The sequence below is a fragment of the Lepidochelys kempii genome, chromosome 16 (genome assembly GCF_965140265.1).
Source record: "Lepidochelys kempii isolate rLepKem1 chromosome 16, rLepKem1.hap2, whole genome shotgun sequence".
NCBI classification, from domain to species: Eukaryota; Metazoa; Chordata; order Testudines; family Cheloniidae; genus Lepidochelys; species Lepidochelys kempii.
In genome coordinates this window covers 9140808-9158616 of record NC_133271.1, presented here as the reverse complement: position 1 = coordinate 9158616, position 17809 = coordinate 9140808, and the positions used below count along the sequence as shown (strand labels likewise).

The following is a 17809-nucleotide window of genomic DNA, read 5'->3' as shown; positions in this document are numbered from 1 at the left end:
GACTGGCGAAGGGGGTGCGGCTACCTCTGCCCCACAGGAGTCCAGGCTGGCCAAGCCCCCAGGCTGCTGAGCCCAGGGGCGGTGAGAAGGGCAGTGGCTCCAGTTCCCTCAACCCTTGTCTGATGTTCATGGGCGGCAAGGCAGAGAGATGGAGGAGGACCGGGCCAGGCAGGGCAGCGCCAGGCCTCTCTCCAGCACTGGCAGCGGGCGCAGGGCAGCGCCAGGCTGAGCAGAGGCAGCATCGGGCTCTGGCTACTTGAGCGGCCTCACCACAGTGCGATAGGCCTGCACGATCTCCTCGCTATTGGGGCAGCTGTATTTGAACTCCTTGGCCTCGCCGGCACTGTCCAGGTAGCGCCAGACCCCACGCAGCTCCTGGGGGATCCCCAGCTGCCGGTAGTGTTTGCACACGATCTGGGGACAGAGGTGGGGTGAATGGAGAGAGTGTCCCAATGGACAAATCCTCCTCCGGTCCCAGGCTGGCCCTGCACCCCCTCACCTGCCCCACAAGGCCCTGCACCTCCCCTCAGCTAACCTGCTCAGCTCTGGGCTGGCTCTGTGCCCCCCCTCGGCTAACCCCCCTTGCCTGCCCCACGGTTAACCTGCCCAGCTCTGGGCTGCCCCCCTCCCTTGACTAACCTGCCCAGCTCCAGGTTAGTCCTGCGCCCCCTTGGCTAACCCACCCTGCCTGGCCCCACTGCTAACCCACCCAAAGTTGGGCTGGCCCAATGCTCCCTAGACTAACCCACCCTGCCTTCCCCCACAGCTAACCTGCCTGGCCTGGGACAGACCCCCGCGCCCCCCTGGCTAATCCACCCAGCTCTGCTCTGACCCCATGCCCCCTTGGCTAACCTACTCTGCCTGCCCCCACAGCTAATCTGCCCAGCTCTGGACTGGCCCTATAGCTAACCCACCTTGCCTGCCCCTACAGCTAACCAGCTCAGCCTGGAACTACCCCTCATCCAACCCACCTGGCCCTGGAAGCCCCCATGACCCCACAGCTAACCCACCCTCCCCATAGCAACTCCTCGCAGGCTTGAATAACGCACGCTGTGCCAGAGGACAGAGCTGCCTGGCTCCTGGGCTCTGGTCTGCGATCCGCTCCCGTGTCCGAGAAACTCATTTAGGCAAGGTGGGGCCTGGTGCACAGGGCAGGGGGCCGAATGGTGGGTGGTGGGCCATCACAGATTGGGGGGGTGAAGGGGATGTTCTAGATCGCAGGGGGAAGAGTGGGGGAGTGTGGGTAGGCGGTGACTAGGGAGGCCGTAGAGGTAGAGGATGATGGGGGGGAGCTGGTGGTAGATGGGGGGGGGCATACGGGTGGAGGTTGGTGGGGAGGGCTGTCAGTGGCTGGGGAGCCATATGGGAGGGAGATGGTGGGGTGGCTGGGGGCCCATATGGGTGGGGGCTGGTGGGTGGACTGGCGGTGGGTGGGGGGCTGTATGGGTGGGGGCTGGTAGGCAGGCTGGTGGTGTCCGTACATGGTGGTGGCTGTGGGGTGCCCACAGGGGTAGGGGGTGGTTGGTGGGGTGGTGGGGGGCTGGCAGAATCTGTACCCCTGGCAGTGCCTGTGGGGGGCCCACAAGGGTAGGGGGTAGTGGCTGGGGGGGTCGTATGGATTGGAGATGGTGGGGGAGCTGGCGGTGGCTGTGGGGGTCCCACCCGGGGCACCCATACTCACATGGACAATGTTAAGTTTGGGCAGCAGGCTGCAGTCGGCCAGTGTCAGCTGATCGCCGTCCAGGAGCCTCCTCTGGGAGACGGTGAGGCTGGGGTCCCGGGCGAGCTCGTACTCCAGGGGGGTGCTCAGGTACCTGTCCAGCTTCAGGAGGGCCTTCAGCAGGTTCTTCTGTAGCACTGCGGGTGGAGGGCGGAGAGTCGCTGTACAGCGGGCACCTGCCCTGGGCCGGTGCTGGGGTCCTCAAGTGACGCGGCACTGTGGGCACCCCTCACCCCCGTGCGGAGAGGAACCTGGGGGCTCCCGAGGCATTTGCACGCTGGGGGTGGTGGCATTTCCTGCGGGGTGGCGCCGGACTGCCAGCCTCCCTAGTCACCCCCAGAATGGGGCAGCACCGGAGTAACCCCCCCTCCACACACACACACACCAGGGCAGTAAGGCCCCCGGCTCTCCCCACCCCTAGGTTTCTATCGGGGCTGGGCAGAGCAGCAGATGGTTGGATGCACCAGGGCATAAACCCCCTCCGGCCTCTTGGGGGAGCCCCTCCAGGGCAGAATCGACCGGTGTTGGTGGGGGAATGGAGAGCCCCTCCGGAGCCAGCCCTTCACCCCCACAGTCCGTGCCATGACAAGGGCCAGCAGCAGAGGGGGGGCTGGACTGGAGAGCCAGGCCGTGGCCTTGCTCAGCTGCAAGGGGGTCAGGGGAGGCTGCTGGGTGAGTGTGGCCCCTCGCCCCGTCCTGTCCCATCTGCTCACAGGATCCCACTGGATTCCAGGATCCCAGCAAGGGGTGCAGCAGCGAGTTCGTGCAGTGCCGTGGGGGAGCACTGGGGGGGGGGGGAGGGTGAGCAGGCCAAGAGCTTTGGTGGTGGCCGCAGTGTTACCCCCTTGTGGCTGCATGTGGACACACACACACCCTGCCCGTCCCTCGGTGAGCCAAGTCCCTCACCCTCGTCCTGGGCCGGCAGCGAGTTCTTGATGAACACGGAGAACTTGTGGAAGATGTCGTTCCCGGCCGTGGTGGACTCCTTGTACCGGGGAACCAGGCTGGGGAAGCTGCAGGAGGCAAAGGGAGGGAGTGAGAGGGGGCTGTGGTGGGGCTGGGGGCTCAGACCGTGCCCCTCTGCCCTGGGCACCAGAACTCAGTGCGATGCCCTGAGAACCGACCCTCCTCCCCTCCTCTCCATCCTGCTCCATCTCCTCTGTCACTCCATTCCCCTCCCGCATCCATGGTTTCCCCACATCCTCCCCCATTGGTCCCACCTGTGCCCCCTTGACCCTCACACCCTGCCTGGCCCCGAGTCCCCAGCCCACCTTGCCTCCCATCACCGCAGGGGCTCCTCTCCCCGCTCTGGATTGATGCCCCCAGCCCCTCTCCCATGGGGCCAATCTCTTGCTGTGCCCACATGGGACGCCCAACTCTCGGGGGAGGGGCTGACCCCACTCACTTTGGGGGGCCCAGGGTCTCCTCCAGGAACTCCTCGATCTTGTTGGTGTCAGTTTTGGGCTCCCCATTATACAGCAGCACGGGCAGCTGGGCTCCTGGGGCAAAATCCTTCAGCACATCCGGGGCCCTGCAGGGGGGAGGGCAGAGGCTCTCGGTGACCCCAGGGCATTGCCACAGGGCTGGCGCGGGCAGAGGGCAGCAGGTGCCGGTCACCCTCCTCCTGGCTGCAGAGGGCAGTGATACAATGGCTTCAGGCTGCCCCGATGCCGGCTATTGGCCAGCGCTGCCTGTCCCGGCCTCCCAAGGGCTGAGCGCCCGCGACTGCTGCACCCTGCGTGGTGATTGCCCTCCAACCGGCCGACTGCGCGGGGCTCTGCCGTGGGAAGGGGCTGCCTAGGAGGAGCCCTGGCCGTGGGAAGCGGCTGCCCTCAGGGCTCTGACAGACGGATTCTCCCCCCCTTGGCACTGGTAGTAGGGTGGGGGTTGCAGCGTTGTCCCACCAGACAGCGGCCAGGGCCACCTTCCCAGCCCCTCAGTGCTGCCACCAGGCTTTGCTCCGTGAGCGCGCTGGGGATGATTGCAGCAGGAGCCTCCTGCCCCCCCGCCCCCCCCCCCCGGCAATTCTTTGTGCTCTCCAGTCTTGTGGTCTGTGCGGCGCCTCCACCCGGATGCCGGGGCTGTTTGGAACAGTCAGGGAGCTGGCAGCCACAGCGCTGGGTGTGAGTCAGCCAGGCAGACGCACTGCCAGAGGAAAGGGGGAGTTGGGGGCCTGGCAGGGGGCTCGATGGGAAAACCATGCAGGTGGGTGGGGTAGCGTCCTGGGGCCATGCTGACCATAGTCCATGGTTCCCACTGTGTCCTTACCTCTTCATATCCACTGTGGTCAGAGTAAAGGGGATCCCCTTGAGCAGCAGAACCATGAAGAGGCGCTGGCAGAAGGGGCAGTGCCCGATGCTCTCCCCATCATCGCTTGCCTTGGGAGACAAGAACGACGCTTAGTGAGCTGAAAACCAGGAAGCGCTGCCATCCCAGTGACCCTGAACAGCATTGCCACTGCTCACCAGGAGGCGCCATGCTCATGCTTCAGGGCCAACCTCCATGGCTGGCTGAGATCAGGAAGGATTTTCCCTGATGGTACAGTACTGCACAAGTTGGATTTCATGCTGAGTCTCTCCTTGCCTTATTTTCTCCCATCTATATAATGGGGGTTATGATTAGAGAGGGGCCTGTGCCCCAAAACCAGGCTGTCTGGATCTGTGATTTTTTTCTTTGGATCCATCTCTTTGTGACACTCCTTGATCCGGATCCAGTGGGTGGGGGTTTGGGGAGAACCGAGAGGTGCATCAACCAGTCACAGCTTGTAAAGTGCTGGGGGATGTAAATGTCTATTCCTCTGGCGTGGCCATTGGGATGGTATCAGTCCCCCCATTATACAGATGGGGAAAATGAGTCACTATGTGGCAGTGACTCCGTCTAGAAGAGACAATGACTCAGTGGCCAGTCCCATAATAGAACCCTCCAGGTATCCCCCCTCCCCAAAGCAAAAATAGTTGACTACCAAGTTTCATCCTTTTCCCAACAGGTAGAAAATTCTCCTATTTCTAAAATAACCTCCCCCAAGCCGTGGAGGGAGGCAAGCTGGGCTTGGTTATGAACGGCCCCTTCTGGTACTTTTAGACCCAACAGTTGGTTACATTTGTGTATTAAACATGGGATTTTACTGTCTTCACATGTCTTCACGGCCCATATTTTAAAATATCAATGATAAGGGGCAATTTCTGGCACTGAACTGATGCTTTGCAGCCGAGGATGCCAAATGCCACTGGGTTCAGTTCTCTGGCTTTGCACCCTGTGCCTTGATTCACACCTGTGGGGGAGTGTGAACCACTAGTATATGACACAAGTGAGTAGACAAAGGGCAGAGCAGGCATTCCTCAGGCCCAACGAACTGCTCTCTATTAACGCAGGAGAGCCAGCAAGGCCACAGGCCGGCAGCGAGGGGGAAGGCGACTATCTCCCAGCACTGGCTGAGCGGAGGGAAATTGGAGACAGGAACAAACAGCAGGAAGGCTAGAAAATACTTTTGGGCCCAGATCTTTGGCTGGTGTAACATGGTGAGGCTGCAGGAAGCTGGTGTAAATCACCATCGCTCCAGTCTAGTCATTTACATCTGCCCATTTGCACCAGGGAAGGATCTGGCCCTTGATTCTTGAAGTCCGTTGTTCTCATGACGACCCCAAACCATGAGCAACTTTCCACTCCGCTCGCTGGCAATGTGACTACAACCATCATGCCCAAAGATCAAAATACTTCCCGAAACCAGCAGAGAGCACAAAAGGACTGCTCGACAAAACCACCAAGGGAGAGATCCATCGTTAGCTACACCGAGCAATGACCTCCATCCCTCCAGGAGACCCCCCACCGCCAGCAGCACAGATAAAAAATAAAGGAGAGTTTAGCTGCATTCAGCAAGGGAAGGAGGCCGGTGGAGATGGTATCCCACTCAAATTTCTTCATCAACTAGGCTCCAAGGGACTCCATTGGCTGGCGAAATGACACCAAAACGTTGGAATCCGGATGAATCCCAAAAGCCTGTCTGGAGGGGATAGTAATTGCCATACTCAAACCAGGCAAGCCAACCGATGACCCGGGAAGCTATAGGCCGATATCACTCCTGTGTATGACCTACAAACTCCCGGAACATATCATCCCCTGGAGAATCAGTCTTCTCGTCGAGTCAGTGATCCCCGAAGAACAAGAGGGATTGTGGCCTAAACGCAGTTGCTGCGCCCAAGTTTTGGCCCTTGTAACACACATCGAGGCCAGATTCCAGAAGAAAACCAAGACCGGTGCAGCCTTTGCAGACCTGTCATTGGCCTACGACAGGGTCTGGATGAAAGGCCTGATGCTGAAGCTTGCAAGGGTCATCCCTTGTCTCAAAACACTGTGCCTGCTATGGACGATGCTGAACGGGAGGCGGCTACGTGTCCATTTGGGTGACAAAGTCAGCTCGCCCCAGCTCCTCAACAACGGGCTGCCACAAGGCTCAGTACTTGCGCCGATGCCTTCCAATGTCTACACAAGCAACATGCTGCCAACCGAGTAATGTAAATTTTCATATGCGGTTGACCTTGCCCTGGCAATGCAAGCAGCCACCTTCAAGTCATCGAGTGCACCTTGAATGGGACCTAAAAACCAGGAAGGAATATCTCCGGAAATTGAGGCTCAAGCCAACTGCCCACAAACCAGCAGTCACTGCATCCCATCGTGACAACAGGAATGCTAAGCGCACCCTGAAATGACCTTCTTCAGCACCAATGGCCACATGACCCCACTCTGACTTGTCTTGGAGTGAAGCTGGATTGCACACTGACTTTCCAGGATCACCTGGAGAAGGCAGCTGCTAAGATGAAGACAAGGGTCAACCTGGTCCAGAAACTGGCAGGCACAAGCTGGGGAGCATCAGCATCAGTGCTATGGATCACAGTGTTGGCCCTTGTGTACTCCAAAGCCGAGTATTTTGCACCAGAAGTAGCCACACTCGACTTGTTGATGTCCAACTGACCCAGCAATGTGGTGCACCTCTGGAACCCTCAAGTCGATCCCAGCACCCTGGCTGCCCGTGCTGCCAGATGTCGCTCCCCCACCCATTTGCCACGATGCCGCAACCCTCCGGGAAGTCCAGCAAATCGAGAAAAGCGAACGTCTCTCCATCCACCAGGACCTCAGCAATCTCCCTCAGCACCTCTTGAAGTCATGCAGGCCCTTCTGGACTCACGTGCTTAATCTTAGACAATGTGACTTCAGCCCGATGAAGCTTGGAAAGCCAAATGAAGTTCACATGACATCACAAATACCCTGTGAAAGACCTGACACAGAAGATCCCTGGCTTTGATCTTCCATGAAGGTTACAAGCAACCCTAAACCACATCTGCACAAACCATGGCAAATGCGGCTACTTGCAGCACAAAGGGAAAATTCAAAACTCCGCAGCGTGCGACCGTGGTCATCCAGAAGAGACCCTGGAACATATAATGACTCAGTGCCCGATTCACGGAAATGAAGGAGGCATCAGGGTGATACACTCCTCTACTCCTGACACAATTATCTGGCTTAACCCTCCGAGTGTGGTTGTTGCTCTCATCAGCCATAGGAAGAAGATGACCAGGCGTATTGTTAATCCCCCAGGGTACAAGGGAGGCTTTGTTTAACCAATGCTATCCCTTTAGATTTGTGGGTGGGTTTTGTGCCCCTGACCTTGAGGGACCAGTTGCACCAGCTGGAACTGGACTTGAACTGGCAGCAGCAAGGCTAATGTCCCTCCACACAGTCCCAAGGCTCTCAAAAGGACAGACCACAAGCAACTGCTGCTTCCGTGGACAAAACGGCTGCGTCTTGGCTGGTGGGGCAGAGAAAGGAAAGCGAGGGACCGGCGGCAAAGTGTGTCTGCCCCCAGTGACATATCAAAGGAAAGGCCTGAGCAATCCTGATGAATATCACTTCACAGCGCTTCGGGCTCCCCTCAGGGTCTTGGCACAGCTCCCCTTTCGATTTTTACCTGAATTGTGGGCGTTGGTATGCAGCCTCTGATTTATAGCACTGAAACCACCTGCTGGGTGGGGCTGCTGGATTACTAAGGATCTGGGCTAGACTTTGACCTCAGTTACAGTAAATCTAGAGTAGCTTTTACAGTTTTTACAAGCTTTTACAGCTTTTACTCCAACGAGATGTTTTTCCGCTGGAAAATATCGAATTATTGCAAGCGAAACGTTTCGTGGCGACCGGCCCATTTCGAGGCAAGGTTTGTTTAGCAAGAAGATGCTTTTAAAAAGCCCTTTGCCCCTTTTTGGAATGGAACCGTTTGTATCATTTTCAGCTTTTCAGAAATGGCCATGCAAAGCCACTTCAGAACAGAAACGCCAAGTCAAAATCGGAAGGAAACATTTTGATTTTAGCAAAATGAAACTTTTCAATGGACCCCAGAATGAACATTGGGGGGAATTTCACGTCACAGTGAAACGATCTGGCTTCGTTCCATTTCCAACGGGGACAAAAAAAGCCGAAATCCCGAATTGTCCTGTGAAATGACAAACCCCGTCCCCACGCAGCGCCACGCAAATCTCCGTCGCCTTGTGCCAACGTTTACAGGGGTGCCTGGGGTGTGTGAAATGCTCCCACTGTGGGTGTGTTATACCCTTCTGCACTAGTGTAAGTGATGACAGGTGGGGAATGGGGCCCAGGGGACGTACCTCGGTGTAACAGATCAGAACCTGTCCCCTTGCCATAAAGCACAAGGCCCAGCTTGCTGTGTCATACACCCAGGCTCCTTGCCCTCTTCTATTGCTAGGGGTGGGCAGGGCACTGTGGGTTACTGGAATGAAGGGCGCAGCTGGTTGCAGCGAAGCGGATTTCTTAGAAGCTACTTCCCATGCACTGTCCCCTCAACAACGGGCTGAGCTGAGCCTTGCCCCAGTGGAATCAGCCTTGTGGAATCCAACCTCCAGCTAAGGTCAGACACAAGAAGAAAGACCGGTGCAGCCAAGGTCCCTGACTACAAGCCCCATCTTACGCCCACCCCCATGGCCCTGCCTGCTCTCACTAGTCTGTCCCCTCCCACCGCCCCTTCACAGGGCGTAGGGCCATGCAGAAAGGGTCAGGGTTTGGCTCAGGCCCAGCTCTGTGACACTGCTGTTCCTCTTCCCCCCCCCGGCCATGTCAGCCTTTCCTGAGAGCCCCCTTGTGACAGCTGCCCACGTTCGCCCAGATGGGGGCTGTCAGACTAGTGGCAAAGTCCTGTTCTGTGGGAGGCCCGAGTGCTCGCTTCACTCTGGGGCACAGAACTGTGCCCGGGTGCCCTCTGCAGGCCGGGGCCCGGGAGTCACGGCCCTGCCTGGATCCTGCCCCACCTCTGTGCAATTCCCCGCTGTGGCGGTGCACAGAACTGGGCCAAAGGGGAATGAATCAGACCCTGGTTGAATTGTCTCCTCTCCCCAAGCGGGGCAGAGCTGCCCCTGAGCCTACAGCCGCGCTCCCAGGAGACCTGGGCTGGCTCATGGAGGAGCACTGCTCTAAGCTGCCGGCCCTACGGCCCTGCGCAGTGCTGTTCCTTGGGGCAGCTTGGCCTTCCCCTGCCAGCCACTTACGGAAGCAGCAGTGAAAGGAGGTGGCCTGCTGCTCCCATGGCAGAGCAGGTGAGGTCTAGGGACTCGGAAGTTGGGCATGCATTTCCCCAGAGCACTGCGAATAAGAGCCTAGCCTCTGCCAGCCTGGTCCGTCTCCTGGTCCCAGGGCCGTACTCTGGTGACCAAGGGCCTCATGCTCTGTCCTCGTCTGGGAAGGCAGGGCTGGTTCTGTGAGTGCGGTGCAGGATCTCGGGGAAAGGCACTACAGTGACTCCAGCTTGCTCCCCACCACGAGTGGCTTGCAGAGTTGGGGGGGCTGAGCCCCTAACACCCCAGTCTGGTGCGCTGGAGCTTCCAATAACCCTTCTCTGGAGCAGAGACCCTGTGGATCCTTCCAGCCACCAAGACAAGCTAGCTGCCACGGCCGGGAAAGGCCCCAGGCCAGCAGATGCCGGCATTTCCTGGCACAGCCGTGGGTGATGCAGGCAGGTCAATAATCCCCAAGGCACAGACAGTTTCATGACAAAGTTTATTCTAAGCGGACGTGCCCTTCTCTCTAGTCACAGGGTGGATGCTGTGGGCTGGTTACATCTGGTCTGGTCCATCTGGTGAGTCGGACATTGGTCTGTACAGTTACACCCAAGTTAGCAGCAGTGAAAAACAAGCTCCATTGCACAGAATACATGTTCTTGCAGACACAGACTCTAGAGAGGGCAAAACTGATTGGGTCTTTGAGTACAAAGGCTAGACCCAGCTATATGATCCAGTGGCTGCTAGAGCCAGCAGTTTCCACTGTGTTGAATGGGGTTGAAATCAGGCCTGTGATCTACTCGAGAATGCGTCAGCTCTTGAATTGAGGGTCATAGTTTCCAAGGCCAGAAGGGATCACTGGGATTGTTTAGTCTGACCTCCCAGGTATAACACAGGCCAGAGACCTGCCCCAAAATAAGTCTTGGAGCAAATCTTTTAGAAAAACACCCAGTCTTGATTTTAAAATTGCCAGTGATGGAGAATTCACCATGACTCTTGGGAAATTGTCCCAACGGTTAATTACTCTCACTATTAAAATTGTATGCCTTATTTCTAGTCCGAATCTTGCTGGCTTCAATGTCCAGCCATTGGCTTGGGTTAGACCTTTCTCTGTTAGATTGAAAAGCCCAGTATTAAATATTTGTTCCCTGTGTAGGTACTTATAGACTGTGATCAAGTCACTTCTTCACCTTCTCTTTTGTTAACTAAATAGATTGAGCTCCTTCTATCTTTCACTATAAGGCAGGTTTTCTGATCCTTTAATTATTGTTGTGGCTCTTCTCTGACCCCTCTTCATCAAGCTCCTTCCTGAATTGTGGACACCAGAACTGGACACAGGATTCCAGCAATGGTTGCACCAGTGCTGAGCAGAGGTAAAATAACCTCTCTACTCCTGCTCGAGATTCACCTGTTTATGCATCTTTTTGAGAGACTCCACTGAGCTTAGCCAAAGGATCCCATAGCATATTTCATGGACCATTACACGAGATGTTTGCACTTGCATGTGATCCATGCTCATGGTCTATGCTGCATGAGTTGCTGGTGAGTTATGGCTCATATGAGGCATTAATACTGTACATGTCTGTAAGTGGCAAGAAGAAATATGCGCGTGAGCAAGGGCTTTTTGGAGCTGGCTGCTCCCCTAGTGGAGGGGCCTGTGTGAGGATAAAACGTAGAAATGAATGAATTCTGTACATTGATTTTATCCTTTTATATTGACACCTCTCTAGCAAATCTGCAAATCAATCAAACATTTGTCTGGAGAGTATTAATACCTCAAGTCAAATCTGAAACCTAATTGCCAACCTAAGAATGGCACATGGCCCAGATGTCAACTCCTACCAGTCTAGGAGGAGTCCAAGTGCAAACATCAGTCAAGAGTGCTCAAATTATAGATCTACATAATGGACATAAAGACGCACATTCATGTCCTATCTCACCCGTCTAGAGCGCCTGCCATGGGAGGCTCTCAAAGTGCTTTACCCATCTGTGGGGCTGGCCACAAACCACATAATACATTAAGGGGTGGGCGTGTTTGTTACAAAATGTTACTAGGAGTGGGTGGGTCTTAAAAAATCACCAAAAAAATGTTACCTAATTTATGGATAGCCCCTTATTAAATCAAAACTCATGACTACCCTGTGGGAAGTAGGTGTTTATTACTAGTCCCTATTTTATGGATGGGGAAACTGAGGCACACAGCTGCTGTGACTTGCCCAAGGTGACACAGCGCTCAGTAGCAGAACCAGTAGACCCAGATCCTGACTTCCAGTCTTGTTTGAGGATCACTGGATGATTCTACTGCCCCATCCAAACACCAACCCCTCTCCACTGCAATCCACACAGCAGCTCTTCACGCTCAAAGACACAAATACTGACGAACAAACATGTATTGCCCAAATTCCAGCAGAGCTTAGTGGAGTCTGCCAGCCACAAATCCCCACGGCAGTTACCACTGGGTGCAGAATTCTTCTTCATGTCCTGCCCTAAACTGCGGCGCAGCATTGCCACAAACTGTTCCACCCCAGCGGCGGCTGCATAGATGAAGTCTGTGAAACACGTCTGGAGCCTCCTGGATGAAAGGCGCTGTAGAGGACATCTGCTTGCTTGAGGGTTTGCCAGAGGTAAGGGGTTGGGCAGGGTGCACTTTGCTCTCCACGCCCGTCCAGGTAACCAGTTGGGGATGTTGTGCTCATTATCTTGGCAGGGTGTCAGCCAGAAACCAGGGGTTTGTCTTTTGCTGCAGCCAGCTTGGCAGCAGGAAATCAGTCGGTTGCTTTGCTCCTGCAAATGCCCCTGAGGCTTGGGCCGTGGTGCAGGGCATTCTGCCCCAGGCAGGCCACAGCAACACGCACCCAGCCGCTCCAGAGACTGGGGCTGGGCTCCTGGCAGGATGAGCCGTGGCTGTCATTGACTGACGCCCGGCAAGGGGCCAGTGATCTGCTCCTCAGCCTTTCGTCAGCCCCTTCCCATCAACCGGCAATAGGGCAGGGGCTGCAGGATTTCCAGGGTGTGCTGGAGACATGGGTGGGGACAGCGGGGGAGGGAAATGGGGGGGGAGGTTCTTCAGGATCCCTGTTCCCCTCCCCAGGGGTGCTGTGGCCACTCCAAGCACTGGCAGGACACGGGAGGGATGGCGCGTCAACCTGCTCTGTCCCCACCACGCTGCGTGTGCTGCCTCGGCCCTGCTTCCACCCTGGCTGGCCTGGGGCCTCAGCCCCACCCCCAAGCAGGCCTGGGTATAGGGATGGGCATGTGTGCTCTCTCGACATAGGGCTACTGGAACTCGACATAGGGCTACTCGACACACGGCTCCTTGGCAGCAGCCATCGGGCATAGGCAGCCCCTCAGTGGGACTCTGCGGCTGGGGCAAAGAGGTTGATCACTAGAACGCCCGCTGCCCATGCTGACTAGGGCCATCAACCTGACCCATGGGCAGCCAGCAGCAGTTCCAGGGCAGGGAGCCCTGAGTCAGCCTAGGTCAGAGCTCTGTACAGCTCCATCGCTGCAGGGATCGGTTTCTGAACAGGGCTCCAGCTCCTTCCCAGACTGGCGCCACATGGAGCCCTTCACTTACGGCCTTGTAGCCGGGGGGTGCCAGGAGCTCTGCACTCTCCAGTCCCCACAGGGTCAGATGGGAGCAGTGGCTGTGCCAGGAGCACGTGGGCACAAGCATCTCTGCCCCCTGACCTGTATGCCAGGTATGGGGCTGAAGGGCCTGGCACAGAAAAGTGTTTCCCATGGTGAACGTGCCCCTGCATGAGCCCACAGGAGGCTTCAGCGGAACCCCGCTGAGCGGATACAGGAGGGGCCCGGTCTCAGAGAGGTCAAGCCAGGGGAGCCCATGCCCTCTGTGTGCCCTGGGGCCACCAAAGCAGCTCTCTTGGAACCACGGGATAGAGGGGCTTGGGGATGGCGCAGGGGCTGGGGGGATGGCCAGGGGAGCCATGAGTAACCAGGGGGTGCCAGGCTGGTATCCCGGGACAGGAGCCTGGAGCCTGCTGCTACAGCCTGGCTGTCTTGAGCCAAGGGGGTGTATGAAGTCAGCTGGCTTCTTTGCACATGACGGGGCTGGGTGGGATCAACCCCCAGGGGATCTCGAGTTCCCTCCTCCGCAAAGGAGGCTGTTTTGCTGGCTCTGAGGAGCAGCCAGTGTCCCAGGGTGTGTGTGATCCATACAGGCACCAACAGGCCCTGGGCAGCTGAACGCCCTCCTCCCCTGCAATGTGCTGCGAAAATGCTTGCGCACAAGGCAGGCAGCTGCGGTAATTGGGTGCAATGGGCCAGGGAGCGAGTGGCTGGGCTGGGCGGATGGAACCTCAGCTGTGGAGACACCCAGTGGCGGCTGGCCTAGGCAGGGGGAGCAGAGCTTGGTAGGGGGCAGCGTATGAGAAGGCGGGGGCTGGGGGGAGAAGCAGGGCAGACGGGTTCTGTGCTCTGAGGCTGCACAGGAGGGACTGGCTGATGAGTTTGTCCGAGTGCGTCTCCCTTCCCAGCCCCTCGGCCCCCTTCGCTCACTGGCACTTCTCCCTCCCCCATGCCAGACTTCTCCACAGCTTGGCCTGGTGCCCCTCTACACAGCCCTGCCCCACACCCCAACCCCTGCTCCCCCAGGCTCCTGCACAGACCTGCTCCCAGTCCGAGAGTGCTGAAGGAATTGGTGGCTGTGATTGCAGAGCCATTGGCCATTATCTTTGAAAACTCCTGGCGAACCGGGGAAGTCCCGGACGACTGGAAAAAGGCTAATGTAGTGCCAATCTTTAAAAAAGGGAAGAAGGAGGATCCTGGGAACTACAGGCCAGTCAGCCTCACCTCAGTCCCTGGAAAAATCATGGAGCAGGTCCTCAAGGAATCAATCCTGAAGCACTTGCATGAGAGGAAAGTGATCAGGAACAGCCAGCATGGATTCACCAAGGGAAGGTCATGCCTGACTAATCTAATCGCCTTTTATGATGAGATTACTGGTTCTGTGGATGAAGGGAAAGCAGTGGATGTATTGTTTCTTGACTTTAGCAAAGCTTTTGACACGGTCTCCCACAGTATTCTTGTCAGCAAGTTAAGGAAGTATGGGCTGGATGAATGCACTATAAAGTGGGTAGAAAGCTGGCTAGATTGTCGGGCTCAACGGGTAGTGATCAATGGCTCCATGTCTAGTTGGCAGCCGGTATCAAGTGGAGTGCCCCAAGGGTCGGTCCTGGGGCCGGTTTTGTTCAATATCTTCATAAATGATCTGGAGGATGGTGTGGATTGCACTCTCAGCAAATTTGCGGATGATACTAAACTGGGAGGAGTGGTAGATACGCTGGAGGGGAGGGATAGGATACAGAAGGACCTAGACAAATTGGAGGATTGGGCCAAAAGAAATCTGATGAGGTTCAATAAGGATAAGTGCAGGGTCCTGCACTTAGGACGGAAGAACCCAATGCACTGCTACAGACTAGGGACCGAATGGCTAGGCAGCAGTTCTGTGGAAAAGGCCCTAAGGGTGACAGTGGACGAGAAGCTGGATATGAGTCAGCAGTGTGCCCTTGTTGCCAAGAAGGCCAATGGCATTTTGGGATGTATAAGTAGGGGCATAGCGAGCAGATCGAGGGACGTGATCGTTCCCCTCTATTCGACATTGGTGAGGCCTCATCTGGAGTACTGTGTCCAGTTTTGGGCCCCACACTACAAGAAGGATGTGGATAAATTGGAGAGAGTCCAGCGAAGGGCAACAAAAATGATTAGGGGTCTGGAACACATGACTTATGAGGAGAGGCTGAGGGAGCTGGGATTGTTTAGCCTGCAGAAGAGAAGAATGAGGGGGGATTTGATAGCTGCTTTCAACTACCTGAAAGGGGGTTCCAAAGAGGATGGCTCTAGACTGTTCTCAATGGTAGCAGATGACAGAACGAGGAGTAATGGTCTCAAGTTGCAGTGGGGAGGTTTAGGTTGGATATTAGGAAAAACTTTTTCACTGAGAGGATGGTGAAACACTGGAATGCGTTACCTAGGGAGGTGGTAGAATCTCCTTCCTTAGAGGTTTTTAAGGTCAGGCTTGACAAAGCCCTGGCTGGGATGATTTAACTGGGAATTGGTCCTGCTTTGAGCAGGGGGTTGGACTAGATGACCTCCTGGGGTCCCTTCCAACCCTGATATTCTATGATTCTGTGAAATGATCCCCAGCAACGGCTGCAAGCTGAATGTGCTTCTGGGGCATGATGGGGGGGACATACAGAGGAATGGGGGAGCAGTGGTACCTTGCAGGCTGTGTATGGGGTACCATGGGTGGGAGAGATGCAGGATCTGGGGGAGGCGAGGCACATCTGTGTTAGGCAGACAGTACATGACACTGAGTGTGACCCCTGGGACTAGCTGCCAACATTGCTCAATTCAAGAAGGCAGTCCTGCAATCCCGCCGACACAAGAAACCAGGGGTAACACCAGCTGAACGGAGCCTCATTCCCATTAACTTCCAATGCCCTTCCGGACTGCTTATATCCACCCGCACCCCCACTGCACTGGGGCATACGGCCAGCCACGATGCACCCCCCATCCCACCCCCATTGCTAGAGCTGGTCAAAATTTTTCAATCAAAACTTTTTTTAAGCAACAAATGCAGATTTGGTGACACCAGACTATTTCATGTCAATCCCATCAAATTGTTTTGTTTAAAAACAAACAAACTCCAAACCCACAAAAAATCCCCCCCAAAATATCAAAACGTTTCAATTTTTTGATTCAAAATAACTTTATTTTGAAATTTTGTTTTTGAAAAATTTAAAACCATTAAAATGCTCAAAATCGAAACCAACCATTTGGGTCTGACCTGACCCCCCCTCTTTTTTTTTGATTTGCCAAAACTTTAGTTTCCATTTTAGCCCCAAGTGACCTTTTTCTTTACATTGCCAACCCCGGCTCGGGACAGATCGATGGGGACCTGTTCAAAAGCATCTCTGGTCCACTTTCAGAATGGCTGTACGTGCCCAAGACCCAGGGATTTCAGCTCCCACGTGACCAAGTCCTGTCTGAAAATATTCTCCAGAGTCTTTCTAGGCACGCTGCTCTCTGGCGCGATGGCCAAGCCTATGGCAGGTGTTGTGCCCTCCGGAAGGAGAAGGCCCATGCTACGGCACAGAGCCCGAGGGTGATTTTCGTGCAGTTACAGCGGGACTGTCCTGCCAGCCTGCACCTTCCCACACTGGGTCTCGGCTCCAAGATCATTCCCAGCCCCCCCTTCACTGTATGAATCGATAGTAACAAGTGACTCTCTCTAGTTCAGTGATGTGCTGTGCACAAATCCAACCAGCATTTACTACAGCATCCCCCTCGCCAGCCCCTGCTCCTAGTTCCAATGGGAGCTGGGCAGCTGCACCCCTCACCTTGACGAAGAGCTGGAGTTTGGAGCTCTCGGCCATCCTTTGCCGGCTGCTCTGGACTGGCAGGAGTTGCTCTGAGTACACTCGCTCAGGCAGGCCGTCTTTATACAGCCCCGTCAGGCACTGCCCCGCCTTTTCCTGAGCTCCTCCAAGTGCATTCCTCTCTGGGGAGAGTGCAGCACCCTGGGCCGGGGGTTGGTTTCCTCCCCGTTCTGGTGCACAGAAACTAACCCACTGCACCTGGTAGCTATTTCCAGAGAGATCAATGGAGAGAATTCCTGGGACCCTCTTCCGAGTGTCCGATGGCCACACGGCAACACCATGCCCGCATCACGCAGCAGCCGTCGGACAACGCAGCTGCCGTATTCACTACCAACTTGTGCAACCGACCATGGGTCGTGTATTTCATAGACCCTCCAACCCCAAGTGCTTCCCAGCCAGGGAGGGCACACAACAGGGAGGGGACCGAAGAGGCCTAGGTGTGGGAGAAGGGAACTGTTTGGGCAGAGCCGAGTATTCTAATAGCATGAGTCAGGCCTCCCGAAATCATGAGTTTGACTTTAAAAAAATCACGAGATTTTAGAAGAGAATCGGCGCTGGGTGTGTTTGCGCTTCTCTCTGCAGCCATGAGGGCAAGAAACGGCCTTTCTTCGAGAACAGGCATTGCCATTTTCCCCTGATTTGTGATGTGTATTACTGCTCTGTGGGCAGATCCTCATGGCCACCTGAGACCCCAGGAGTCAGTGGGGCTCTGGCTAGGCTCAGCGGTTGCCGGAAGAGAGCAGCTTGCAGGATCAGGCCGTAGTGGGTTTCCCCTGCTGGCTGAGTGGGCAGTCAGGGTCTGGACCTGTTGTCAGCTCTTTTTCCTGGCTCAGTGACTAGAGCTCATGTTGCCCATGTCCCTTTATCAGTGAGACTGGGCAGAGGGGCGGGAGCAGGGCAGGGTAGAGACAGGGCAGATCTGGGAGGCTGGCTGCAGCAACAGGGCAGCGTGGAGCCGACATGATGGAGGCTGGGTGGTGGGTTAGCTGGAGGACGGTGGGGGCAGGCGATGCTGGGAGCTGAGCTGAGGGGCAATGTCCTGCAGCAGCTGGAGTCAGGGGGAGCTGAGACGTGAGGGGGCCTGGAGCAGGGCAAGCGGAGGCTGATGGGGCTGAGGGTGGCAGTGGAGATGG

At 56.1% G+C, this 17809-nt stretch overlaps 1 protein-coding gene across 1 annotated transcript; it reads right to left on the bottom strand.

Annotated features, from left to right (window-relative positions):
* Positions 1-221: 221 nt before the first annotated feature.
* Positions 222-16673, bottom strand: CLIC3 (chloride intracellular channel 3). Its single transcript, XM_073314809.1, has 6 exons — positions 16638-16673; positions 3989-4098; positions 3126-3251; positions 2627-2733; positions 1682-1857; positions 222-414 (listed from the first exon to the last, which is right to left on the bottom strand). The coding sequence occupies exons 1-6, from the start codon at positions 16671-16673 to the stop codon at positions 253-255; spliced, it is 717 nt and encodes a 238-aa protein (XP_073170910.1). The 3' UTR covers positions 222-252.
* Between the last annotated feature and the right edge of the window lie 1136 nt (positions 16674-17809).